Genomic DNA, 27,109 nt, shown 5'->3' on the forward strand with positions numbered 1-27,109 from the left:
TAATATTTGTATTATGCATGTACCTAGAGGTCCCAATTGAGATCAGCATCCCATTGTGCTGGGCACTGTACAAATACATAGTCCCTGCCCCAAAGAGCTTACAATTTAAATACAAAAGATGGACCAATGGTGAAACACCTTGTGCAAAGCCACCCTGCAGGTCAGTAGCAGAATAGGGAACAGAACCCAAGTCTCAGTCCAGTGCCCTAACCGCTGGGCCACATTGCCTCTCATGACCTAACTTCTTCCCACCTCTGCTTTCAACGATGCTGCCCACAGGCTGTCTCACAGATTTACAGCTGCTTGCTCTAGTTGTAAAGAAAGCATCAGTAATCAGCTTTGACTGCTAGTTTTTGGAAAAAACTAGCTCAAAGTACTATTATGTATAATTCCAAAATCCTCAGATGACAAGAGGTCCCATTCCCCCCAGGCTAGTCATGCTTGCCCAGCTGCTTCTGTAAGTGGAAGATATCAGATATCTGATCATTTTCAGCATGGACAGTTCTTCTCCTAATTTGGTTGTTTTTGTTTTGAGGCGCCATTGTCGTGACTGCGAGTCACTTGCTGGCCTCGTTCCTGACGGACAGTCTTCTGGCATCACGGCAATCCCACTTTCGGCCAAAGCAGAGTGTTTTCCTATGTTTGTTGGGTGAATGTTTTATTGTGTTTTAGATTTCTCTTTTGGACGCTTGGAAAGTTCCTTATTTCCCCTTAGGATGAGGTAATGTATGTCAACTAAGACCAGGTATTGTCCAGCAGAGGCATTGTCATTGAAGGTAGGTTACTTTGAGCTACAGGGAGCAGTCAGCGCACTCCTTACTTTTATCACTGTACCTGAGGACTGCAAGAACATTGTCATTGGGAAAGAAATCTAAATCCAAATATTTGTACTGCTCAGTTTTTACTGATATCCAGTCATTTGCATCTAGGTTCACCAGATGGAGTATGGAGAGCTCCTGATATATCCTGTTAGAGTCTGCAACTGATGCACACTGCTTGAATACTGTTTGCCTGTTGGTGGTGGGACAGTGTGTGAGTAACGTTTGCCTGTTGGTGCTGTTATTCACAAGAAGGTCCACCCGTAGGTCGATTGTGTTTCTTGAGAAGTTGGTTAGATGAAAGTGCAAGTTGCAGTAGACCAAGTACAAGCCTGGCGTCTGGATCACCGGGTCTCCATTGCTGTTGTACGTGATGTCTTGGAGAATACGATTTTTAGTCCACTTCAGTTTTGGACTATTTATTGGCTTTGACACTAGAAAGAAAAGGAGAATGAGCTAATACAGTATACCAATATGGTGTATATTCTATTTAAACACACAAATGAGAGCTTGCTGGACTTACTTGCTGGTAAATGGTAGCCATGTATTCTGTCATTCTCCTATAGGAGACAACAACCACTGTCCTAGGCCCACTAGGCTTTAGACTGAGAATTTTGAACACCTCTCTTCCCAACTTAAACCTCTCCTCCCAACTTAAACACAAGCAGATGTAGTCAAAATGTTGCCAGGAACATGTGGTGGGAAATAGTGAGCACAAAGACATTCGTTCATTCAATTTTTGTTTTCATCATTTAAAAACAAAATATTTGGTTGCTGAAAACTTTAAAAAAAAAAATTCCCCACAAAACCAGTACTATTTTCATGAAAATATCCACTTAGTCAAAAGGCCATTTTCCACCAAATTTTTTTTTATGGAAAATCTTCAGCCAGTTTGAGATATAGGCTCCCATAAACTTGAATTAGCTGGACTCATTCACTGACCTGTCATGTATGCCGCCGCTTGGTTAAATGAAGCATTCTGTAGGGTTGTTAAAACATCTAAATCATTCCCTGGAGGAAACAAAAGATAAATAACCATTGCAGTTTCATTTCCATTAGAGGGTTTGCTACCATTAGTCTTTTGCAGTGATTCTCCAACCCACACCATCATGAACCATTCCCCATCCCAAGTAAAAAGACCAAGTCCCATGGTCCTCAACGCAGCATAATCCTATTCTAGCTTCATTTCATTTTTTAATGAATGGAGAAAATTCATTCCTGGTTTAACTTTACTGAAGTCAGGGATGACTTTATCTCAGTATTGCTTTAAATTCATTCTGCTGACACCCAGATGGAATACTTGTCAGCTGAGGATGCCAATAAAAGACAACAGAGAAAGAACTTGAAAATAAACCAAATATTATCCCAGAAATTAATTTGCTGGGAGTTAATAAATCAATGATCTGGAAACATAACTGTCCCTATATTAATACACTTTGCAATAATTGTCCCTATTGTACTGCAAATGACTTAGCCGAAGTACCATTTTCAGAAGAGATTTCGGCATCTATGGGCATGTCTGCACTTGCCATTTAAAGCGCAAAAAGTCCCTTTTTGTGCGCAAAAACCGTGGGAGCATCTACACTTGCCAGTGACTTTCTGCAGTGAAACTCAGAAGTTTCACCGCAAAAGAAAACCACCTTCGCGAGAGGCGTACAGCTCTTACTGATGATGCTTTTGCCCTGATGGGCATGTGAAGACCCGTTTTTCCTGTTTACAGTGCTTTTAGCCTCTACAGAATATCCCACAGTGCCTAGGTGACCACTCTGGCCAGCAGCTCTGCTGCTCTGAGGCCAGGTAAACAGACGTCCGCCCCTCCCCGTGTAAAGCTCCGGAACTTTGAAACTCCCCTTCCTGTTGTCTTGGCAAGTGCTCACTTATCCTCTGGCCAGGTGACAATGGCTGCTCCATGGAGCAAAGGATCCCCTGCTTGGAGCAATGCTGAGTTACTGGAGCTGATCAGTGTTTGGGGAGAGGCGGCTGTGCAGGGACCCAGGATGCCCCGCCATCACCCCACATTTCCCACAAGACAAGACCTACCCTCAAAAGGGAGAGATAGCTGCCCTAGAGCGCTGCTCTCATCAGCAAAGGAAGTGCTGCAAATGTGAACACGATCTGACGTCGGTGGAAGTAAGTGAGAACACAAACCAGTGCTTTTCTTTCACCGGTTCCCAATCACCGGTGAAACTGACAGTGCAAAAACTCTGCAAGTGTAGACATAGCCTAAGCCTTATTAACTTTCTAAATAACGCCTGATCCACACACAGCTTTCGTATCAGTATAACCATCTCATTTAGTAAAAAGAAAAGGAGGACTTGTGGCACCTTAGAGACTAACAAATTTATTAGAGCATAAGCTTTCGTGAGCTACAGCTCACTTCATCGGATGCATACTCACGAAAGCTTATGCTCTAATAAATTTGTTAGTCTCTAAGGTGCCACAAGTCCTCCTTTTCTTTTTACGGATACAGACTAACACGGCTGCTACTCTGAAACCTATCTCATTTAGGGGTATGATTTTTTTACTGATATCATTATACTGGTGCAAGCCTTCGGACCCAGTTACGCTGGTATAAAGGTGACATACACTGGTACCCCTTCTTCCCCATCCCGTATGGGGATAAGTTATAACATTTAACCACCCTAGCGAGTTTCACTGCTTTGACTAGACCAATGTAGTTAAAGCGGTACAGCTTTCTAGGGTAGACAAGGCCTTGCTTTTGAAAAGGGGATTTAGGCTCACACGGGCACTTTTGACAATTTTACCTATTTCTTTATAATTAGAGAAATGTTAAGATGAGCTCAAAGATGTTCATGGGAGTTTGATGAACCTCTAGACCTGAAGGCCACAGGTTACTTCATACAAGACAATTTGATTTTTGTATACGTTTCTTCCTGCATAACAATAGTGAAAGAGGAATTGGTACGCACAATGCAAGCACCTTCAGTCAATCCAGGAACTGAAGCTGGGGAGGAATGGGGCATGGGGAAAGTCAGTAAAACCCAACAAAAGATGCTTGAGATGTTTTCCATTAGCTCTTCAGACTCCGTTGCCATCCTTGAGCCTGGAACTACTATTTGCTCATTTTAATGCCCTAAATCACTGCCCTATCAGCATAATCAAGCTGTAGACAGAGGACAGAAGGACTGTATAAAGAGGACTTTAAATTTTTTTAGTGGTTCAGGAACTCTTGCAAACTCCCTAAATGTTATGAAACAATTGACCCTTTTATATACCCTCTCGAAGGTTTTATTTCCATTACGCACAAATGCATTTCACCCGCTTCCTTTTCTCTGATGATGAGGCAATAAGAAATGGCTGATTTGCAAGCGTGAAGCTGAGCGACTCAAATTATGCAATGGAGAGGTGATCTCATGCATACTGCGTGTGAACCATAGACTGCAGTGAGTAGGGCACTGTACTTCTGTAGCTGCTTTACCGTTGCTCAAAAGCAGGAGAACAGGTCCCCCTACTGGGCAAAAATAGTGCAGCATAGCTGAATTCTGTCAATACAACAGGGAGTGAATTTCACATTCTACCACAGTGTGGATGCAGATGTTTGTAAGCCAGACCTCCTCCCTTCTTAGCCAATGATCCTGTCAGCTCTTACCCTCTTGCTAACCTGTCCCCCAGTTCTCCTTCTTTTATTGATTACTGCAACAGCCTTCTCCTTAGCCTTGACCAATGTAATCTTACCCCGCTCCTATCCATTCAGAATGCTGCTGCAAAGACCATTTTCCTAGCCCGTCGCTTTGAGCATGTCACACTTCTCTTTGAATCCCTCGACTGGCTCCCTCTTCTCTAGCGTGTCAAATAAAAGGTACTTCTCTTCACTTCCAAAGCCCTTCACAGCCTTGCTCCATCCTACCTATCGTCTCTCCTTCACTGTCGATGCTTGCCTCCAGTCTACCTATGCTACCACCCTCCACTGCCCACTGGTTCAATTTTCAAACAAGCACCTTCAGGCTTTCTCCCACGCTGCCCCTCATGCTTGGGCGTTGCTCTCCGTTAACATCTACAAAGCTACCTCATTTAGCCACCTTCAAATCTCCCCTTTGCTGTGATGCCAACAAAAAACCTTGACATAGTTCAGCTGCTGGTGTGCTGACTGCCAATTCTGTCTCATTGTTTCCCTGCACTCATCCTCTCTAAATATAGCTATGTGTTGTCTCTTGTATTATACTGGGATTGTAAACTCTTGGGGAAAGGAATGTATTTTGTTCTGTGTTTGTATAATCCCTAGCACAGTGGGACCTTGCTCCGTGACTGGGTCTCCCTTGCACTATGGTAGCACAAATAATAAATAGTAATAATAACCATTACTTTGTGATTAAGACAGAAAGATCTTGCATCTCTTGTGTTTCCCCCCCCCCCGCCCCCGCTCCATAGTTTCCCTGACTGTTTTGGCTATAAACTAGGTGTTATAAACTAGAGCACACGGTCCAGGAAATATATTTCAGTGCACAACTAATCATTTCCTCCAGATGGGTGAATGCTACTTTCACATAATACATGAAAGCCCCATTGACTAAGTCACATAGAATTACACAGGGCATAAGTAAAATCTGTGACCAGTAATCCAGATGCGGAGAATGTGTTGTCTAGTGGCTAAAACAGGGGAACAGAAGTCAGGATTCATGGGTTCTGTACCTGGATCTGACACTACAGGGCCAAATTCTCCAGGTGTAAATGGGCTTTAATGAAGCTGTGTCATTTTATACCAGCAAAGAATTTGGCCCAAGATATACAGCCAAATGCAAGCCACTTACACCTTTCTATGCCTCAATTTCTCCTTCTGTTAAACTGGAATAATACTTCTCAACCTCACAGGGCTCTTACGAAGCCTTGTTAATGACAGGACCAACTTCTGCTGTCAAAGCACATCAGTAGTAAATCTGGAATAACTCCACTGAGATCAATAGAGTTACTCATTTACACAGTGTAAATGAGAACAAACTGTGGCCTGTGTGTAAAACTAGTTAAGATTTTCAGATAAAATTTGCTATAAAAATGTAAGAAAAGAGATTCTAATGTCTAGGTCTCAAGAACATCGGCTTAGGCTGACTTTGATGTCAGAAGGTAGAGGTTGCCTGTCATTGGGGTGGGCAAACAGGGGAGCAGTTGAGCAGCTATAGATAATCCTACTGGCTGGCCATTTGTAATGTTGCAATCTTTGTACGCATACCACCAAACCATTGGCCAGGCAGGTGACGAACACAGGAATGAATTAAATTAGATAACACTAAACATATGACCGAGGCTGGGATTTTCAAAAGAGCCAAAGGTAGGTGACTGTTGCACACGGAAAGTCCATGACAGTGGGTCCTTTATTGTTGAAAATCCCAGTCAAAGAAAGACCAAAGCACAGACTTAATCACATTGCTTCATGCACGATTGGAAATTGCCCAGATACTACAGTGATGAGAATAGAATAGGATAGAATAGAATAGAAAGCTTTATGACTATCCTAGATACTTAAAACCTGCATCATGATGAAAAATAGGATTTGGTAATATGCATTCATAGCCCTGGACCCTAAAAACTTCATCTGTCCTACAGGAGGGTAGAGTCTGTTGTTGGGGGTGGGAGTTTAACAGAAACTCAGTGTTAGTGAGTGGAATTCACCCTTCAGATCAGAAAAGCCCCTGTAGCATTTAAAGCTCCAGCACTCCAAGCTCTATTAATCAAGCAAAGAATGCTGCCTTGAAATAAAGAGCATGACTGAGCAAAGAGCTGAGTACCTCACTAGATAACTTCAGGCGATTCAAGGCATCTCCCACGATCAGCTCTGAGCTGAAGTGACTGTACCTGGCCTTTGTAAACCTGAACTTGCTTTCATTGACGTCAGTAAGTTTTAATAGCATTTATTTGGTGACATCAGCTGTGTTTCTGAGAAAACCAAGCATGGAAAAAAAAAGTCTGGTTGTAAAGAAACATTTCCTGAGCTGAAGCTGCCACTGGGGCTGCTTATAACCATTTTTCAGTTTTGCTTTTCTAGTTAGTTATTCTGATCGCAATTGGCCCAGTGCAAATCAAAGGAGTTCCATGAGCGTAAAACTAGTGTGAGTGTGTTCAGAAGCACAGGAAGATCCGTGTGTGCAGGGCTTAATTCTCTTACGTACAATGGTGTAAATCAGGAGTAATGCCACTGAAGTCGGTTGGGTTACATCAGTTTTAAACCACAGTAAGTACGAGGAAAACCAGGGCCAGACTCTGGAAACAAGGGTAAGGGAATCTTTGCTGGCTGCATTTTTGTCCCCTGAGATGTGTGGTACCTGAAGGTCACATATGGTGCAAACTTGAGGAGAGTCTGACAGTGGGAGAGAAGCCCTAGAGGGAAGGTGTGTAGACTATTCTGTCCTGAAGATGCTACTTATGTCATGAGACTCTCAACATTTGTATGCCATTGCCATGGATGCTGGGAGTAAGTTACATGTGGCTCCCAAAGGAACCTATCTTGAGGGATGCGGTATCTGCATGCTGAAAGACAGGAGACAGTAACAGCTCACACAAGCCTAGTGTATCTCCTTGGGATCCAGATCAAGGGAGGCTCCCGGTCTGATGCGACCAATAGAGCTTGCTATGTCTATGGAACATGCGTCTCAGGTGGGCTACAGCCACATCTGCAGTAACATTGAGAACATGACTCAGATTCCACCAGTCATGCAAGAAGGCGGGTGTCTACAACAGGTACACAATGTTATTCAGTGGACTGTAGCTTCAGGACAGGAAGAATCTGAAGGCCATACACATGCATCTGGTCTTTCTGTCTCACACACACAGAACATGGTGAATCCAGCCACCAGATGGAGCACTCTGGCAACAGGATCAAGGAGTAAACAAAAAGAAAAGGAGGACTTGTGGCACCTTAGAGACTAACCAATTTATTTGAGCATGAGCTTTCGTGAGCTACAGCTCACTTCATCGGATGCATCCGATGAAGTGAGCTGTAGCTCACGAAAGCTCATGCTCAAATAAATTGGTTAGTCTCTAGGGTGCCACAAGTCCTCCTTTTCTTTTTGTGAATACAGACTAACACGGCTGTTACTCTGAAAGGAGTAAACAGGAGAAGATGCTTAGACAGGATGTCTTGGCAGATGAAGTTTACCCTGATTAGGTAGTCACCCCATTTCAATGAAATTCTCCTGCACATGGTGGAGCATCAGGTTTGGTTGGAGTTGAGGGAGCTGAAGATTTGTGATTCTTATGGAATTATTTAGGAGGTTCATAAAATATGGTCAGCTTATTTGAAGTATAATTTGAACCAAAATGATTCTACAAGTCTGATTCAAATAATACCACAAATTTCTAGCTAAACAGCTGCCTGTGAAGAGACGCCTGTAGCTAGGCAGCCACAACCTGAGTGATCTATTTTTGGGATCCAGTACACAGTGTATCTGCTTTTCGGCTAGCCCCTCTCTCTTCTCTGGCTGTTCCTCTCCATCTCCTAAGGGGATGGTGAACCCACTAGCCATCACCTACAGCCCCCAACTCAAACCTCTCCAAAGGATCATCAAGGATCTACAACCTATCCTGAAGGACGATTCCTCACTCTTACAAACCTTGGAAGACAGGCCAGTCCTTGCTTACAGACAGCCCCCCAACCTGAAGCAAATACTCACCAGCAACTACACACCACACAACAAAAACACTAACCCAGGAACCAAACCCTGCAACAAATCCAGTGCCAACTCTGTCCGCATATCTATTCAAGGGACACCATCATAGGACCTAAGCACATCAGCCACACCATCAGGGGCTCGTTCACTTGCACATCTACCAATGTGATATATGCCATCATGTGCCAGCAATGTGCCCTCTGCCATATACATTGGCCAAACCGGACAGTCTCTACTCAAAAGAATAAATGGGCACAAATCTGACATCAAGAATTATAACATTAAAAAACCAATAGGAGAACACTTCAATCTCCCTGGTCACTCAATAACAGACTTAAAAGTGCCCATTCTTCAAAAACAAAACTTCAAAAACAGACTTCAACAAGAAACTGCAGAACTGGAATTAATTTGCAAACTGGACACCATCAAATTAGGCCTCAATAAAGTCTGGGAGTGGGTGAGTCACTACAAAAACTAATTTCTCCCTACTTATACTCACACCTTCTTGTCAACTGTTTGAAATGAGCCACCTTGATTACATTGGCCTCATTAGCACTACAAAAGTGATTTCCACCCCTTCTTGTCAACTGTTGAGAACAGCCCACTTCCACCTTAATTGAATTGCTCGTTAGCACTGACCCCCAACTTGGTAAGGCAACACCCATCTTTTCATATGCTGTGTATTTATACCTCCCTACTGTATTTTCCACTCCATGCATCTGATGAAGTGGGTTTTAGCCCACAAAAGCTTATGCCCAAATAAATTTGTTAGTCTTTAAGGTGCCACAAGGACTCCTCGTTGTTTTTGCTGATACAGACTAACACAGCTACCTCTCTGAAACCTGTCACCAATAATGTTTGAGTCACAAGTCCAAACCCACTATTGTTTAAGTTGCCTTTGAAATTAGGCAAAACGAGTTCACCCATCTCTAGCAAATATCTGCTTAGCTATCTGAGAGTATTTTAATTAAACCGATAGGTTTGCTTTTGTATCCTGCCGCCAGCTGCAAGACATGGCACCCACTGCTGCTGTCAGATCCTAGGGGATCCTACAAGCTGAGCAGAGCTCTTCAGCATGACCTTCGTGTTCTGCTTTTACTAGGGCACCATCGTGGAGGAAAGCAGGTAGCATGGTTGAGAGAATGGGAGTTCTAGTCCCAGCTCTGCCAATAACCTGCTGGGTGTCCTTGTCACTTCATCAGCCTCTGTTTCCCCTCCCATCTTTTTGACTGTCCTGTCTTCAGGGCCGGAACTGCCTTTCATTATGTGCCGGCACAGTACCTAGCACAATAGGGCTCTGTTGTAATACAAATAATCATAACGAACTAGAGATGGTGGCAAAATTTCCAGTGGAGCAATTTTTTGTTGGAAAATGCTGACTTGGTGGAATCGATACGTTCCATTGATTCTGTCAAAACTTTCACCAGAAACTAAGCTGGCTGGGGCAGGCTGTCTGCCTGGTTTCCTGCTATCTGAGCTGCTTGCCCAAGTCCCCCGGTTCCTCAGCATCGCAGTTGGTGGGACCTCTTGTATATTGCAGGCTATTAAAAAATGTATTGAACCAAGCAGCTTGGGTTAGACTAAAACGTCTCTTCCACAAAAGCATCCAGTCTTGATTTCAAGATCTCAGGAGATGGAGACTCCATCACTTCCCTTGGTAGTTTGTTCCAGTCGTTAATCACCCTCACTACAAGCAAGAGGTGGTTTATTTCTAATTTTAATTTGTCTGGCTTTAACTTCCGGCCACTTGTTCATGTTATGCCAGACATATTGCATTGGTGGTCAGGTAGGGAAGCCTGGTTTAGAAGTAAACTAAAGGACCTGATTAGCATTTGCAAGCCGAGACTTGCCACCACCCACTTTTTCTCCTAAAAGGAAACAGAGGAAGAAACAAAAAACGGTTTCTATAACTGGGGACTAGGAAGCTCTCAGAGGGCAATGCCAAACCTGTCTGTGAATCTCCATACTAAAGTCATGGCAAGGTAGCCTTCTCCTCCCCACATTACATATACAAATGTACTGACTGTGACTTGCAAAGACAGGTCAGTAAAGTTGCAGTCTTTCCATATCTCTCAGTCCAGACAGACTCCTTAGAAATTGACTACCATCATATGACTGGATTCTGCTTTCACTTGCATTATTTTTGCCCCAGTGTAACTCCAGAGTCTTCAGTGGAGTTGTACCGGATTTACTCTGGTGTAAGAGAGACCAGATTCAAACCCATAAGATGAAATTGTGCTCTTAGTTCTATTGGTATAAATCTGGAATTACTCCACTGACTCCAAGTTCATTCTGATTTACTCTGGCATAATAAAGATCAAAATATGTCCTGCAGTGTCTTATCACTCAGCTCCTAATGAATTTCAATATCTTACTTCCAGGCAAACAATGAAGTATCTCCTGGTATACCCCGGGGTCAATGAGAGCAGAGTTTGGTGCCATGACTTCATGATCCAGAGAAGAACAAGAGAAGTCTGCAAGCTGGAGACATAGAACTTGAAGGGGAATGACAGATGGAGAGGTTTGTGGAGCCCTGATAGGTAACTCTCACCAAACAGCTTCTGACAGGCAGAAATCACTTGTTAAGCAAAATGGTCAATGCATGCCAAGAACCGTGGAAGGGATTTCACAACTGCAGAGACTACATTTCAGGAAAGATTTATTTTATGGTAATCTTAATTTTTTCCCTCTGTTGCTTGTGCCATTCCACCGAATAGCGAAAAGAGATTTATCAATGCTTCAGTGGCGCTTTTTCAAATAAACATTTAATTAGCTGGCAAAGCATGCCTCTAAATTAGATGCCATTAGACTATTTCAAACCTATCCCCAGAGGATTGACAGCTGAGTAAGGAATATGTACACCTGAATAAATTTGCTGTTAAGTACCCATCGGCATTTAGTTAATAATATGCAATAGGATGTAAACTCTAAATGAAACATGAGATGAAAATATAATGCATGTTTTTAGTATCGCTCAATCAACTCTGGAAAGTAGCATATGTCTATCCCACTGTGAATTTGCCTGATGATACATTTTTTAATTACTTGATAATTTGCTATTTTTTCCACCTGCCTCCTTCAGGACACAGAGGGGTAGAATTAAGGTTGCACTGACAACCATAAATCTGGCATTTCCTAACTTTTGAATGCTTGACTTTACAACCTAACTAACTTTCTCTGAATGTAGCTTTTTGTATATAGAATGTATATTTACATGAAGGCCACTTTACACCAATTGAGTCATGGAAAGGGGCCTCAAAGTGCACACAAATCCCACTTTGAGTATGTCTACACTGCAGCTAGGAGCAAATGAAATGACAGCTTGTAAGCACCCTGAGAGTGCACATTCCTTCTGTCTGACATTCCCCTGGTTATTCGAGCTGAGAGAGAGAGCAATTGGCAGGAGCTGGCTGGGAAGGAATCAAGGTTTCAGTGTGTTTATTTAGAATCATAGAATTATAGGACTCGAAGGGACCTCGAGAGGTCATCTAGTCCAGTCCCCTGCACTCATGGCAGGACTAAGTATTATCTAGACCATCCCTGACAGGTGTTTGGAGATTTTTAAGAGCAGATAAGACAATGATGGAGATTCTACAACCTCCCTAGGCAATTTATTCCAGTGCTTAACGACCCTGACAGGAATTTTTTCCTAACGTGGAACCTAAACTACCCTTGCTGCAATTTAAGCCCATTGCTTCTTGTCCTATCCTCAGAGGTTTACAAGAACAATTTATCTGTTTCCTCCTTTTATGTACTTGAAAACTGTTATGCCCCCCTCTCAGTCGTCTCTTCTCCAGACTAAGCAAACCCATTTTTTTCAAACTTCCCTCATAGGTCATGTTTTCTAGACCTTTCATCATTTTTGTTGCTCTTCTCTGGACTTTCTCCAATTTGTCCACATCCTGAAATATGGTGCCCAGAACTGGACACAAGACACTGGTTGAGGCCTAATCAACATGGAGTAGAGCAGATGAATTACTTCTTGTGTCTTGCTTACAACACTCCTGCTAATACAAGAATAAGTGAGCAATCTACCTTGCACCACAGAGAATTGTATTGTACCTTAGCTTTGGATTAAATATACATTAATTGATCGCCGATTTCATTGCACCTGGTTTTCATCAATTACTCTGTCTATGGTAAGCATCCACTACTGCAGCTCCCTCTGCCTCTTACTAATTAGGGCTAAAGCCTCAGATGGCTGTAAATCAGCATCACTCCAATGATGTCAGTGAGGCCATGTCAACTTACAATTGCCAAGGCTCTGGTCCTCCGAGTGTCTCTTTTAGTCCCTATCTTCACACTGCCAGTGTCTGCCTTTCCTTCTCTTGGTGTAAAGATTAGAAATGGTCCAAACTTGGCTGATGATGTTTTGCAAATCTTCGGAGGGCATTTGTAAAGCTTACTCAGGTCTGGTATCAACCTCAGTTACTATGGTGTAAAGCCAGGGTAGCTTCCCTGAAGCCATTACTTTGGATTGGTCCTCGGGTGACTGAGAGCAGAATGTGGAATTCAAGGATCTAATCTTCTCTTTACCCAAACCTGGTTGTGTAAATTAAAACCTCTTATTTCCAGAGAGATTCAATTTGAAAACAATAAAAAGTGATGAGACATTTATGCTGCCAGGAAGCTCGTGATGGTATAGTTGGCATGTGACGGCAGTTTGGTATGCTGGAAAGCGTATGAACTTGGACAGACATTGCTCTGAGTTACCTCTGTGTAAATGCTGAGTAAGAGAAATGCTGATCTCATAATTAAGGCACTGGACTGGCACTCAGGAGTTCCTGGTTAAACTCTTGACTTTGCCACATGCTTTCTGTGTGACCTTGGGCTAGCCAATATAAATTGTCGTGCCTCAGTTTCCCCACATGTAAAATGATAATGGTAATGATGCTTTCCTTCTTCTTGGAGGTGGAGATAAATTCATTACTATTTGTGAGATGCTGAAATACTTGGTGATGAGGACCATATAAGCAGATGGATAATTGCAATGAAACCAACAATTACTCCAGTTTTATGATGGTTTAAGTGACAGCAGACTCTTGGCCCACTGTATACACTATTCTCATTAGAATTGTCTCCCCCTCTGTGCTCTGTTTTCCCCCACATATTTCTCCCTCTGCCTCTCTTGATGCCCCATTTTTCACCAGCCTCCCGCCTACCTCCACCTCAACTCTCCTTCTTTCTTGCATCCTCTCTGAAGCAGAATGTGAACCCAGTACTGTTTGAAGTCATATCAAGCCCATGAACCCATGGTGTCCCAATGGTTTTGACGAGAGTGACAATGACCCATCCCTAATAAAAACAGGGTAAAATGTGTCTCTGCGTGCAGGAATGCAGGACTGAGCCATCCAAGTGCTGCCATATAATCAGATTAACGTTCACATCCTCTGGCAAAAACCACACTGTACCAAAGACAAGAAATGCTTGTTATTTGCTTAGCTGTGCACTGGTTTCCGGACATACTGAGTAACTTATAAGCTTTTTCCACTGGCTTGGCTTTTACAACAAGAGGAGAGTTTGGGTAAGTGATTAAGAGTTGCGCAAACAGCTTTTCGTTACCCTGGGTGGCATTTGCATTATAAACCAGGCAAATTATATTGATAGTCAGTTACAGGCCTTACCTTTTCTGCTTGCATGTGTAATGCCATCCTCTGGGGGAGCCAGGCCCTGAAAGAAAAGTAAGGAAGCCGATATTTATTCTAGGCCCTATGAATATTTGTGTTCAAGGTACAGAGTGGTTTCAAGTTATGTTCTATTACATTCTGTCCCTGAAGAGTGAAATTCAATCTGAGCAGCAGACCAGCACAAGGCCTTATCCATCACTTGTGTCCCATGGTGTCCTACAAGCAAGAGGTGGTTTATTTCTCATTTTAATTTGTCTGTCCTCCAATTCTGGCTGTGACTAGAACCAGAAGTGCTGAAATGACAGGCAAAAGGATCTTCGTTCAGTGGCCACAAGGCAGAAATACCTGAAAATGTCAAGGGAACATACTTGACAGTGGGCTAAAGTCTGGTGAGTCCTGCGATGGTTAGGTGGAAAGAGGGAAGAAAGGCTGAGTGTAAAAGGCATTACTTGGTCTGATGTTCTGTAAATCTGTCTGAGGCACAAGGATCAGCCTTGTGATCCCTTCCACTCCTTCAAGTCCTGAGGCGCTAGTCCTAAATGTCCATGAATATTTTTAATATAACACCTTGGCCAACTGTGCCTGTGACCCCCTTCTGTGACTGACCCACAGATCAGCTGCTACAGCTATCATCTAAGGCACTTCCTCCTTTAGTCCAAATGGTAGACGTTTGTACGACACAGCTAGAGATCTATTTAGGTACTTATATGACCCTTGTTACTGTAACATCTGAGGGCCAGATCCCCAAAGGTATTTAGGTGCCTAACACCCTAAGGAAACTAGTGGGAGTTAGGTGCCTAAATGCCTCTGATGATCTTGGCCTGAGTGACTTTCAGCCATTAATGGATTTTACCTTCTAAGGATCCCCATGCGGTAGGGAAAAAATGCTATCTCCATTTTACAGAAGGAGACCAGCGGCATGGGGTAGAACGGCTGACTTGGCCAAGATCACTAAGGGAAGCTGTAGCTGAGCTGGGAATTAAAGGCAAGTCTCCTGTGCTTCAATCCAGGGCCCTAGCCATTAGACCATCTTTCCCACCAAGGACTCAGGGCATTAAATCTCAATGCAATATACCTGGTTCTAAAAAGAGGTGGGCACATTTTGCCCTGTGAAGAAGGAAACTTTGCATCTACAATTACATTTCACATGGGCTGTTGATTAATCACAGTTAACTCACGCGATTAACTCAAAAAAATTAACTGCGATTTAAAAAATTAATCGTGATTAATCGCAGTGTTAAACAATGGAATACCAGTTGAAATGTATTAAATATTTTGGGATGTTTTTCTACATTTTCAAATATATTGATTTCTGTTACAACACAGAATACAAAGTGCACAGAACTCACTTTATATTATTATTTTTTATTTTAAATATTCGCACTGTAAAAATGATAAAAGAAATAGTATTTTTGAGGTTTCACCTCATACAAGTACCGTAGTGCAATCTCTTTATTGTGCAAGTGTAACTTACAAATGTAGATTTTTTGTTTGTTCCATAACTGCACTCAAAAACAAAACAATGTAAAACTTTAAAGCCTACAAGTCCACTCAGTCCTACTTCAGCCAGTCGCTCAGACAAACAAGTTTGTTTACATTTACGGGAGATAATGCTGCGTGCTTCTTATTTACAATGTCGCCTGAAAGTGAGAACTGGCATTTGCATGGCACTTTGTAGCCAGCATTGCAACGTATTTACATGCCAGATATGCTAAATATTCAGATGCCCCTTCATGCTTCGGCCACCATTCCAGAGGACATGCTTCCATGCTGATGACGCTCGTTAAAATAATAATGTGTTAATTAAATTTGTGACTGAACTCCTTGGGGGAGAATTGCAAGTCTCCTGCTCTGTTTTACCCACATTCTGCCATATATTTCATGTTATAGCAGTCTTGGATGCTGACCCAGCACATTAGTGCTCATTTTAAGAACACTTTCACAGCAGATTTGACAAAACACAAAGAAGGTACCAAAGTGAGATTTCTAAAGATAGCTACAGCACTCGACACAAGATTTAAGAATCTGAAATGCCTTCCAAAATCTGAGAGTGATGAAGTGTGGAGAATGCTTTCAGATGTCTTAAAAGAGGAACACTCCGATGCGGAAACTACAGAACCCAAACCACCAAAAAAGAAAATCAACCTTCTGCTGGTGGCAGCTGACTCAGATGATGAAAATGAACCTGCATTGGTTCACTCTGCTTTAGATTGTTATCAAGCAGAACCCGTCATCAGCATGGACGCATGTCCCCTGGAATGGTGGTTGAAGCATGACGGGACATATGATTCTTTAGCGCATCTGGCACGTAAATATCTTGTGATGCCGACCAACTACAAGAGTGCAATGCGAACACCTGTTCTCACTTTCAGGTGACATTGTAAACAAGATGTAAACAAGCATTATCTCCAGCAAATTGTAACCAAATTTGTTTGTCTGAGCGATTGGCTGAAGTAGGACTGAGTGGACTTATAGGCTCTAAAGTTTTACATTGTTTTATTTTTGAATGCAGTTATTTATTGTACATAATTCTACATTTGTAAGTTCAACTTTCATGATAAAGGGATTGCACTACAGTACTTGTACTAGGTGAATTGAAATATACTATTTCTTTTGTTTTTTACAGTGCAAATATTTGTAATAAAAATAAATATAAAGTGAGCACTGTACACTTTGTATTCTGTGTTGTAATTGAAATTAATATGTTTGAAAATGTAGAAAACATCCAAAAATATTTAAATAAATGGTATTCTATTATTATTTAACAGTGTGATTAATCGCTATTAATTTTTTTAATCGCGCGATTAATCGCAATTAATTTTTTTAATCATTTGACAGCCCTACATTTCACTAAATGGAATCAGGCGATGGTTCCATGGCTGTTTATAAAGGACTGTTTTGCAAAGCAATTGAGCCATTAGTGTTCGAGCGAGGCATTCACCTTTCAAACCTTCCTCTGCGATAGAGGTTAGGGGAAAAAAATATATAAATCTGACGACTTGTAGTTTGCTGTGCAGATGGGGGGAAATTAAAATGAGGGAAATTAAAATGCACTAATGTATCGCATTCCTGCTTGGAAAGTCTCAGAATGGATGAAAAATAACAGAAACTAATGTATCTTATTTCAAGAATAATTGAGTAGACACCCAAATAAAACTTTAGTGCTTGCTTCTAAGCATTTGGGGGGGGGGCGTGTTTCCTTTCCCACAGCAAGAAGATTCAGTTTAATGCTCTAATTTGAAATGTAAAGCATTCCCCTCTAGGTGCTCAAAGAGATGAAAGTGTATTGTACAGGCCTGGGAAAAATTCATTATAAATCTGCAATGGCAGTGCGTGCGGGTGATGAATGGTCTCAATCATCACAAGCAGAATGATTTGCGTTTGCTTCATCAGAGAAAATGATAATCATGTGCCAGGGAAAAATCAGCTTTTAAAAAGTGCTTTTATAAAAAACCTTCCCAAACCAAATCAGCCTGGTGTCTCACTTGTCATCTAATCAAAATCATCTTGATAAATGGCTCTTGCAGACCCCGCTCCCTGGGAGAAAAACTGCAAAGGTCTCGTATCCCCTGACTGGAAAGGAATGATACCCATAATAATTAAACAACCACCCAATAACGAACAACGAGGTATGAGGATTACTGTTGCATCAGATGCCACGACATGCCCTGCAGAAGATATGAGTAGGGGTAGATGAATGGGCTTGGAAAAAAGAAGCACTCTTTCACCAGATTCTATGCCTCTTTCTAAAACTGAATTTGAATGCAGAGCCAAATTCAGCTACTATAAGTAGGTGTCACTTAGTTGACTTCAGTGCACTTGCACTGGCATGAGCCTGTTCTGAAACTTTCTTTCTTTCCGTTCAGATAACGTTTTTCAGCCACTTGTGGGTATCTCAACATCCAGACTCCAACCAGAACCTACAACACTGAGCGGTCACCAAAATCTCCATTCCCATCTGGGCCCACACGTGGAGAGAAAAGCTGTCATTATGAGCAATTTAGCCTAGATTTTGCAGACCCAAGTGGTCTGAATTCAGTAGTTGGGATAAGATTCAGATAAGCATCCTGATTTACAGGTGTTGTAGTTAACCTGACTCCAAATTCCCTGGGGTGAAATCCTGAGCATTTGAACGTAGTGGGAGGGTTTGCTATTGACTTAGTTGAAGCCTTGAATTCACCCCCAACCATTTGAGATTCACCCTTGACTTGTGAGGATACAGGCTGAGTATCTTTAGCTGCCTTAGGATTGAAAGTCCATTTTACCTGCATTCATTGAAGTGTGGGATTGTTCTTATAAAATCCATGTAAAGGCACTTAACTAAAATAGTGCTATACAAACACATCAGGGCAGCATCCTTAGTTCAGGAGTTTTGGGGTGCTGAGCCTACACCACTCTTATGTACTTCAGCCAGAGCCATGCATGTTCAGCAGCTCTGAAAATGAGGCTCCGGGGGCGAAATCTTGGACCTATCAAAATCAATGGGAGTTTTGCCCTAGGATGTCACCCTACTTAAACCATCTATTATTAAAACAACAGTTCCCCATTTTTCTGCCTTTTAAGAGGTGCAAGAATATGAAGACAGGAAAATTAATGACTGAGTCCCAGCCATTACAGCTAGCCCCTATATTCCCACAGGGCCTATAAACAGCTACCTAATTCTTAATCTTTGGATATTCTTGTTACAGCAGAGGCTGTAAAATGTACATCCCAGTTGCACCAGCATCATAATCCTTCATACTTTTCATCTGTGGACCTCAAAGTGGATGAGCATCATTACTTTCATTTTACAGATGGGGAAACTGAGGCAGAGACAATTTAAGCAGTTTGCCCAAACTCTCACACAGTCAAAGGAAGAACTGGGAATAATGATCCACATCTCCTGGCTCAAGGCTCACACTTGAGCTGACAAGGGGCATCATTACAAATGCAGGTGTAACTACAAGGGAATGATTTTAGTATTGGTGAACGGTACCAGGCTGACAGCCTGGGACTGTGAAGGATACTGTTTAACCATAGAAAGAATACAGCATGGGTTCAAGCGGAAGGGGTCTTGCTCCTATCAAGATGCCTTAGTCCTGTTCTGCAGGGTTCTATTTTAGTAGGTGGCTCATTTTCCATGGTATTCAGTTCTTGCTGTCTCTGCCACGTTTGCCCACCAGGGGGCATTCTTTAATGCAAATTGCAACATTTCCAACTAGGAAATGGAGTGGAATTTTTAGAAGTCACGTTAGCCGGTGTTCTAAACAGCCATCGGACAGGAATTATTTTTGGACATTACTGAGCCGGGCTGGATTCCAGCTGGTGAAATTGTTCTAGAATTTTAACCATAACAGGTTTGAAAACTAGATCATTCCGTATAATTACTGGACACGTACGTATACAATTTTATGTCATTGCTGGAATAGGGCTGAATAGCTCTGGGGAAAAAAACCCAAATCCTATCAGGATGGAAACATGAGCATGTATAAACCCCTGAAATGTCATGTCCCGGTGTGTAGTTATGATGGCTGGTAAAATACAAGCTTGGGGATGAATAGGGGGTCTACTATTGCCACGTTCACTGCAACATTTTGCTACAACCAGGTAACTTAAGGCTGGCGCTCCATAATAATTATTGTTTACAACACACCCTCTGCCCCAGTGTGCTTCAGTGAGGAAATACATACAGCAACAATGAAATGCAGACACCTCTGATGTGCAGGACATCAGCCTCGCACAGCTGCAATGAGAAAGAGAAATTTGGTCCAAGGTTCCCCATGGCAAACCCTTCTGCTTTTATGAAAAACAAGGTCTCACATAAAAGAGCGAGATACAGTAAATGGGAAGATGCTCGATGTATCTCTAGCAGAAGCATGAAGAATTGAGTTGGCTGTATCCCAATACACAGTTCCAAGGAGTCTAAACTTACACTGCTAAGCCATTACCGCTAGAGAAGTGGGTGTGAGGAAGATTTTTTTGCAGCGCTATGAAACGAACTAGGATGGATTATTATTTAATGACATTTGTATTAGATCCAGAGGGATGACTGGATTTATGGGTGGTTATTTATTGTGATCTTCCATGTTGTATAATCCATGTCCGGAGTATCTTGATTTCAGGTCTGCAGAGTTTCTCTGCTTTTTTATCGAATTTCACCCTATGTAAGGTCCTTAATCGTGAACCTTTTTTTTTTAGTGGAAATTTGTTAAGAGGGAGATTTTCAACAGCACAAATGAGGGATAGGCAGCCAACTTCCATTGACGGTCAATAGGCAATGGCTACCTAACTTCCCTGTGTGCTTTGGAAATCCCCCATCAATCCAGCTGAAAAAGACTTTCGAGACAATCAAAACAGCCCCTGGGTCTGATCCAATGCCATGGTTGGGTGCAGTGTGTCACAGGACTGAGCCCTATGAGCCATGTGGTTCCAATGATGAGACCTTCCGAAAAACACTTGCATTGTGGGGGTGCATTAAAGAAAGCACCTAGACTAGAGGATCCCCTAACTCAACAGCAACAAACTTAGCTCTCGGAGGAGTTCCTGTCCCATCTTACACTGAGCGGGGGCATGACGGCGGATGCATGTTCCAAATGAGAACCGCATCCCACTGCGGAACTGCTCCTGGGGTGTCACAGTTCATCATTTGGGCTTGAAGGTTAGTCACTTCCCCATTGAAGGAGAGTAAAGGGACCATAGGGAGATGATTTAGGCATGTGAGTTCTTCAGCGTCTTGAAAGCAAGACCAGGAGACACATTCCTTACTCCCTAATTCCCCCATGCAGAACAAAATTGCAGCATGATTCTCTGTATCACACACCTGAGCTATCAGCTTGCTACTTTCTCCTTTTGCAAGCTCTGTTTCCAAAATGAACAACCTTAATCCTTCATTATCGTTCCTCTGGCATTCAGTGTAACAGCATTTATCCTGATGCAGCACTAATTCAGTGTCAGATTTAGTGTTAATAAGTACTACTGGAACCAACATTATGTGGGATCTATGCAGTAATTAATGAAACCATTATTTTAGGTGTTTGCTTAATGTTGCACTAGTTGATTATTATGTTAAACTACGTGAGTCTCATTCTGACATTGCTTACACTGGTTTTATCATAGTGTAACAACCTTGATTTCAATTAGGTGACTCCTTATTTACAATGATGTAACAGAGAGATGAATTAGGCCCTGAGGTTTCATTTTTAGGTAAATTCCAGATAGTTCCACACACATTTGATTTAGTAATTCAAGAGAAAAGAACATGATGGGTAGCATTTTTCAACTCAACTTTCTTCCATAAAGCTGGGTCTTTAGCTACAGTAGCTTTCCTTCTAACAGGTGCAGTGAGGCATCTTTAGCACTTGGATTTATAATAAGATTTCCAACCCCACTGTGTGAAAGCCTGGCTCCACTGAAGATAATGGCAAAACTCTCACTGATTTCAATAGCTTCAAGATTTTATCCACTATGTGCATAATCAGCTGTACAGAGAAATATAGCCCCATTGCCCAATCCTGAAATACACCATTGGCTCCCCGTTCATTCCAAGATCCAGCTCAGAGCTCTCCTCTTTTATTTTCAAATACTCCACAGGCTTGTCGACAACCTACCTCAGAGTTCCCCATTTTTCTTGCTCCTTATCTGCAGTTAGCACTGCCCTGCTCTCTTGTTCCTTCCCCCAAACTTGACACTCAGTTCAAGAGCCTTATCCTCTGCAGCTTGTGCTAGTTTGGAATGGCTTCTCTGCATCCCTCTACCTCGATGACCTCTCCATTGCTTTCCAAAGCTAATCTGAAAACATCTATCCTCCATGTCTCTCTCTGTCCATTAATGAGCTTGAAATCTGCATGCTTGCAGGAATGTACCATGCAATGCCTTTGAAGCATTACTTCCCCCCGGCCCTTGCAAACTACCGTTCCTTGCAAATACATGGTGTCATACACAGTGGTTCCTTCTATCACATCAATCAATAAAGCATTTGGGCAAAGCATCACAGTACTATAAGAATTGCTGTGCTGGCTCAGACCGCAGGTCCCCCTAGCCCCGTGTCCTGCCTCTGACAGTAGCCAGAACCAGATGCATCAGAGGAAAGTATAAGAACCAAGCCGTAAAAACCTGCCCTCTAGAAAGGTCTCGTTCTAGCCTCTCCTGATGGATTATGTGCTGGAGCATGAGGTTTTCTATTTCTCTTGTGTGGAAGATATTGTGCACAAGAAACCAGTATTGTACCGAGAGAAAATAAATAATTTCCTTATAACATCTCTCTCTTTCTCTTCCTCTGTTTTGCCTTTATCTTCCTAATCTACAGTATTTTGTGGGCCAGTGACTGAATCTCCAGTTGCAAGGACCCTCGTAGAGAGCAGGAGGAAAAAAGAGACTGAAGGAGAAAAGCTGGCAGTGACTTACCTTCCTCTGAACGATTAAGACCATGACGGTTGCTAGAGCAAAGACGAGGCACACCGTGAGGGAAGCTGTGGTGAAATAGAAGTATCTTTTGTTAGTGGCACGGAGCCTCCTTGGAACACCGGCTTCAGTCATGTTCATGGCTGCTTCATGAGAATCATTCACCGGGAAAAATGTTTGCTCTGGCGAGGAGCACATTCTTATATAGCCCTCAGCGCACCACTCCGTATCTCCCCTTGATCAGCTTCTCATTCACAGCCCATCTCTGTTCCTAGCAGGATTTTCCCCCTTCATCCTGGGCTCATGTGACCTGGAAAAAAAGCTTCATCATTTGTGATACGAAGAAAAAGGGACCCGGGGGCGTGAGGCAGGATGCAGCCGTGAAGAGGGGAAGGAGCTTCATGTTCTTGATCAGGGATTTCGTGAAGGCAGCTGCTCATGCTGCACCGGTTTCTGATGTCAGAAGGTGAATGGTAACCAAGGTTGGTCCGTCCCCCCCCCTCCCCTTCCACCCTCTTTCTGTGAAACTGAGTGCAAGGCAAATGCTGTTTCACTTCCTACTCAACTGCAGGGACAGTTCAGTACAGTAAATCACCCCAGCTGGCATCCTCCTGTTTCACAGTGTAGTTCCTGCTCATTCTTAATCAAGTGTTATAGGACTGCAAGCTCCTTGTCTCTTTTCGAGATCCGGGTCCAGGTGTGATTGAGCCGACACGCGTTTGGTGACCATCTGTCCTGACAGTCATGATTTGGAAACATTGGGTGGGATTTTCATAAGTGGCTACATGACTTAGGAACACAAGCCCCATTGAAAGTTAGTGGGACTCAGGGCCCTAAATCACTTTGGGCATGTCTACACTGCACTTGGAAGTGTGGCTCCCAGCCTGGAGAGACAGACCCACACTAGCTCTGCCTGAGCGAGCATGCTAAAAATAGCAGGGTGGCATGTGCAGCATGGGTGGCACAGCAGATTCAGAGCTGAAAAGACCTTGCAATGGCCTGACAGCAGCAATTATGCTGGGAGGGAATGCTGGATGGACTCCTTTCCGGGTGGAATCCAGAGAAATAGCTCAGGTAGGAAGATGGCTGCCTAGAAAAGAAGGGTAGTTTTGTGGTGAATGAAGTAGGCTGAGTCTCAGCAAAACCAGTTTTGTTTCCAGTGAGCTGTCGCACACCACACAGTCCATCTGTGCCTCAGTTATCCAGCTGTGAAATGGGGACAATAATGCCTTTTTACTAAACTGTCTATTTAGACTACACGGTGTTTGCACGGAGACTTGCTCTTACTATGTACAGTACCTGGCACAGTGAGGCCCCAGTCTTGGTTGGACCTCAGGCACCACCGTAATAAACATGAGTAAGAGTAATAATTATACCTGTACTGTAATACATATAATCGTTCTAATAGGCGGGCACGCAGATACGATGCTGGTGACGGCTGTATAAGTAGATAGATTAATGAAGTTTGGTGAAAAAAATGGCTGGATATCTTAGGTCATCTTTCAGCCCTGGTGTAAAGAAGCACAACGCTCATTGAATTGTTTCTCCACCATTTTTTGCGCTAAGGTGAAAACTGGATGTTAACCCACTCCTTACATTGGCATTAAACAACTGCATTATTTGGCCCAGCCATTCTTTCTCCAAGACGTTTTCAGCAGTTTTCCAATAAAATAAAAGAGAAACATCTTCCTCTATGAACGTTCCTTTTCCTGGTACCTATTCAACCCCGGCCACTTCTCGTAGAACTCTGCTCTTAGTCTCATGGCTGCGTCACTCACGAATGCAGGCTGCTACTTAAAGACAGCAAACACAACAATGTAAACGTAGGCACAAATTCAGCTTCCCCTTTCATATGAAAAGTGCATACTTCTGTTAGGCAGCACTCTCTGGTTTCCGGTATAGGGTGTTGTTTATATGACCATCGCTTATTTGCACTGTAGTGTCCAGGAAGTGGATCTCTTGTGCGGACTGGTCCAGGCTGAGGTTGATGGTGGGGTGGAAATTGTTGAAATCCTGGCGGAATTCCTCAAGGGCCTCCTTCCCATGGGTCCAGATGATGAAGATGTCACCAGTGTAGCGCAAGAAGAAGTAGGGGCATTAGGGGACGAGAGCTGAGGAAGCATTGTTCTAAGTCAGCCATAAAAATCTGGCATACTGTGGGGCCATGCAGATACCCATAGCAGTCCCGCTGACTTGAAGGTATACATTGTCCCCAAATCTGAAATAGTTGTGGGTGAGGACAAAGTCACAAAGCTCAGCCACCAGGTTTGCCATGACATTATCAGTGATACTGTTCCACAAAGTCCATCTTTGTGTGGAATGTTGGTGTAGAGAGCTTCTACACTACAATACCGACCTGGTGAAGTGAAGAAACAGATAGACAGAGCCAGAAGGGTACCCAGAAGTCACCTATTACAGGACAGGCCCAACGAAGAAAGTAACAGAACACCACTAACTGTCACATTCAGCCCTCAACTAAAACCTCTCCAGCGCATCATCAAGGATCTACAACCTATCCTGAAGAATGATCCCTCACTCTCACAGACCTTGGGAGACAGGTCAGTCCTTGCTTACAGACAGCCCCCCAACCTGAAGCAAATACTCACCAACAACTACACACCACACAACAAAAAGACTAACCCAGGAACCAATCCCTGCAAAAAACCCCGGTGCCAACTTTGTCTGCATATCTATTCAAGGGACACCATCATAGGACCTAACCATATCAGCCACACCATCAGGGGCTCGTCCACTTGCACATCTACCAATGTGATATATGCCGTCATGTGCCAGCAATGTGCCCTCTGCCATGTACATTGGCCAAACTGGACAGTCTCTACGCAAAAGAATAAATGGGCACAAATCTGACATCAAGAATTATAACACTTAAAAACCAGTAGGAGAACACTTCAATCTCCCTGGTCACTCAATAACAGACTTAAAAGTGGCCATTCTGCAACAACAAAACTTCAAAAACAGACTTCAACAAGAAACTGAAGAACTGGAATTAATTTGCAAACTGGACACTATCAAATTAGGCCTGAACAAAGACTGGGAGTGGCTGGGTCACTACAAAAATGTAATTTTCCCTCTGTTGATACTCACCCCTTCTTGTCAATTGTTGGGAATGGACAACGTCCACCTTGACTGAATTGGCCTCATTAGCACTACAGAAAGTAATTTTCCCTCTGTTGATATTCACCCCTTCTTGTCAACTGTTAAGAATAGGCCACTTCCACCTTGATTGAATTGGCCTCATTAGCACTGACCCCCCACTTGGTAAGGCAACTCCCATCTTTTCATGTGCTGTAACATATATACCGCTTACTGTATTTTTCACTCCATGCACCCGATGAAATGGGTTTTAGCCCACGAAAGCTTATGCTCAAATAAATTTGTTAGTCTCTAAGGTGCCACAAGGACTCCTCGTTGTTTTTGCTGATACAGACTAACACGGCTACTACCCTGAAACCTGCCATTAAGCTAAGTGGTTATCTTAGAGCAATTAGCAGCTTTCTAATGGTATCCATTGTAGGATGAACAGAAGCTTCAAAAACTGCCCCCATAACTGAGTAGTAGATCCTGCACCTCATCAGTCAATCAAATCAACGTGAGCTTGTGGTGTGAGTGGCAAGCGCTGTGTGTAGGGAGCTGGGAGAGGATTCACTACCATTGAAAACAGGCTTGTGTGTCCCATAAACACTGGCCTGAGTACAACTACAACATTTCCAAACACATCCCCAGAGTGATGCTCCATCACTGCCTGGATTCTGTCACCAGCTCTGGACGCTCTCCCCTATCATCTCCCTGGTTATCTAGTGACCTTCTGGAATGCAGAGCTGCAGGCCAGTGTGCTGCGTGCAGCTTCAAGGAGCTTCATATGAACGTTTGAACGTAGCTGCGGCTGCAGCGGCTTAAAGGCAGCGTGTAGCCAGGTCTTCGCATTGACTCTTGAATACACGAAATGTAGCACACTGCAGCATCTGCGCTACAGATCAGCAGCCCAGATCTTTTTTCTGCCGTTGTGTGAAAGGACAAGAAGGGAGAAAACAAGTGAACCACAAAACCAGCAATGCTAATTGTTTCTTTGCAGAGTACACAAGTGACTTCTCTTACAGGGAAGCAAAAAAAAAGAAAAAAGAAAAAAGCCCTAGCTCCAACTTAACACTGAACTAGTTTTAAGTGGAAAGGAAAAATATCAAACTTGTTGAATAGGCTCAAGCTATCCAACATGGCTTACGTAAAATTCCCCCCTGCACGAAGTCACTGCGAACCGAGGCTCTTCAGTACCTCTCATGAGGCACTTGCCCTCTCGCTGAAAGAGGTCCAGGTGCTGTCAAAATCTTCCTATTCTTTTGCATTTTTGCCCTTGTAGCCCGCCTGCCAGAATCTGGCCCATAGTTTGTGAACAACTAACTTATCTCTAGGCAGATTTTTGTCATGAACCATAATATACATTTGATGAGTCAGAAGGGTGCCTGGAATGTAGATGAAAAATGAATAAAACGTCTTACACAGCAAATATTTTGTATTAGGAGAAGGGGCCTCTGACTCATCTCCACATTGAACCACTCAGACAGGCCCCTCCAGCAAGCAGTGCCCATCACTTTAGACTCAGCTGCACCTCTGTCCCACACGTCCTTACGATTACACTGGTAAAGCATTG

General features: G+C 43.0%; 1 protein-coding gene and 1 long non-coding RNA gene across 3 annotated transcripts in view; one reads left to right on the plus strand and one right to left on the minus strand.

Moving 5' to 3' along the window:
• Positions 1-22,826, plus strand: part of LOC141999814 (uncharacterized) — a 50,231-nt gene extending 27,405 nt beyond the window's left edge. The window contains exons 2-3 of one of the 2 annotated variants that reach the window (XR_012642084.1): positions 10,819-10,977; positions 22,349-22,826. This is a non-coding gene — a long non-coding RNA (uncharacterized LOC141999814). The remainder of the gene's footprint in view (positions 1-10,818; positions 10,978-22,348) is intronic. The other variant, XR_012642085.1, reaches the window with a different exon arrangement.
• On the minus strand, positions 653-22,641 carry TNFSF8 (TNF superfamily member 8). The gene is made up of 4 exons (XM_074973602.1): positions 22,447-22,641; positions 14,062-14,107; positions 1,761-1,829; positions 653-1,252 (listed from the first exon to the last, which is right to left on the minus strand). Exons 1-4 carry the CDS (start codon positions 22,639-22,641, stop codon positions 792-794), a joined length of 771 nt encoding a protein of 256 aa, XP_074829703.1. The 3' UTR covers positions 653-791.
• Positions 22,827-27,109: the final 4,283 nt, after the last annotated feature.

The sequence above is a fragment of the Natator depressus genome, chromosome 16 (assembly GCF_965152275.1).
Source record: "Natator depressus isolate rNatDep1 chromosome 16, rNatDep2.hap1, whole genome shotgun sequence".
In the NCBI taxonomy this organism is placed as follows: domain Eukaryota; kingdom Metazoa; phylum Chordata; order Testudines; family Cheloniidae; genus Natator; species Natator depressus.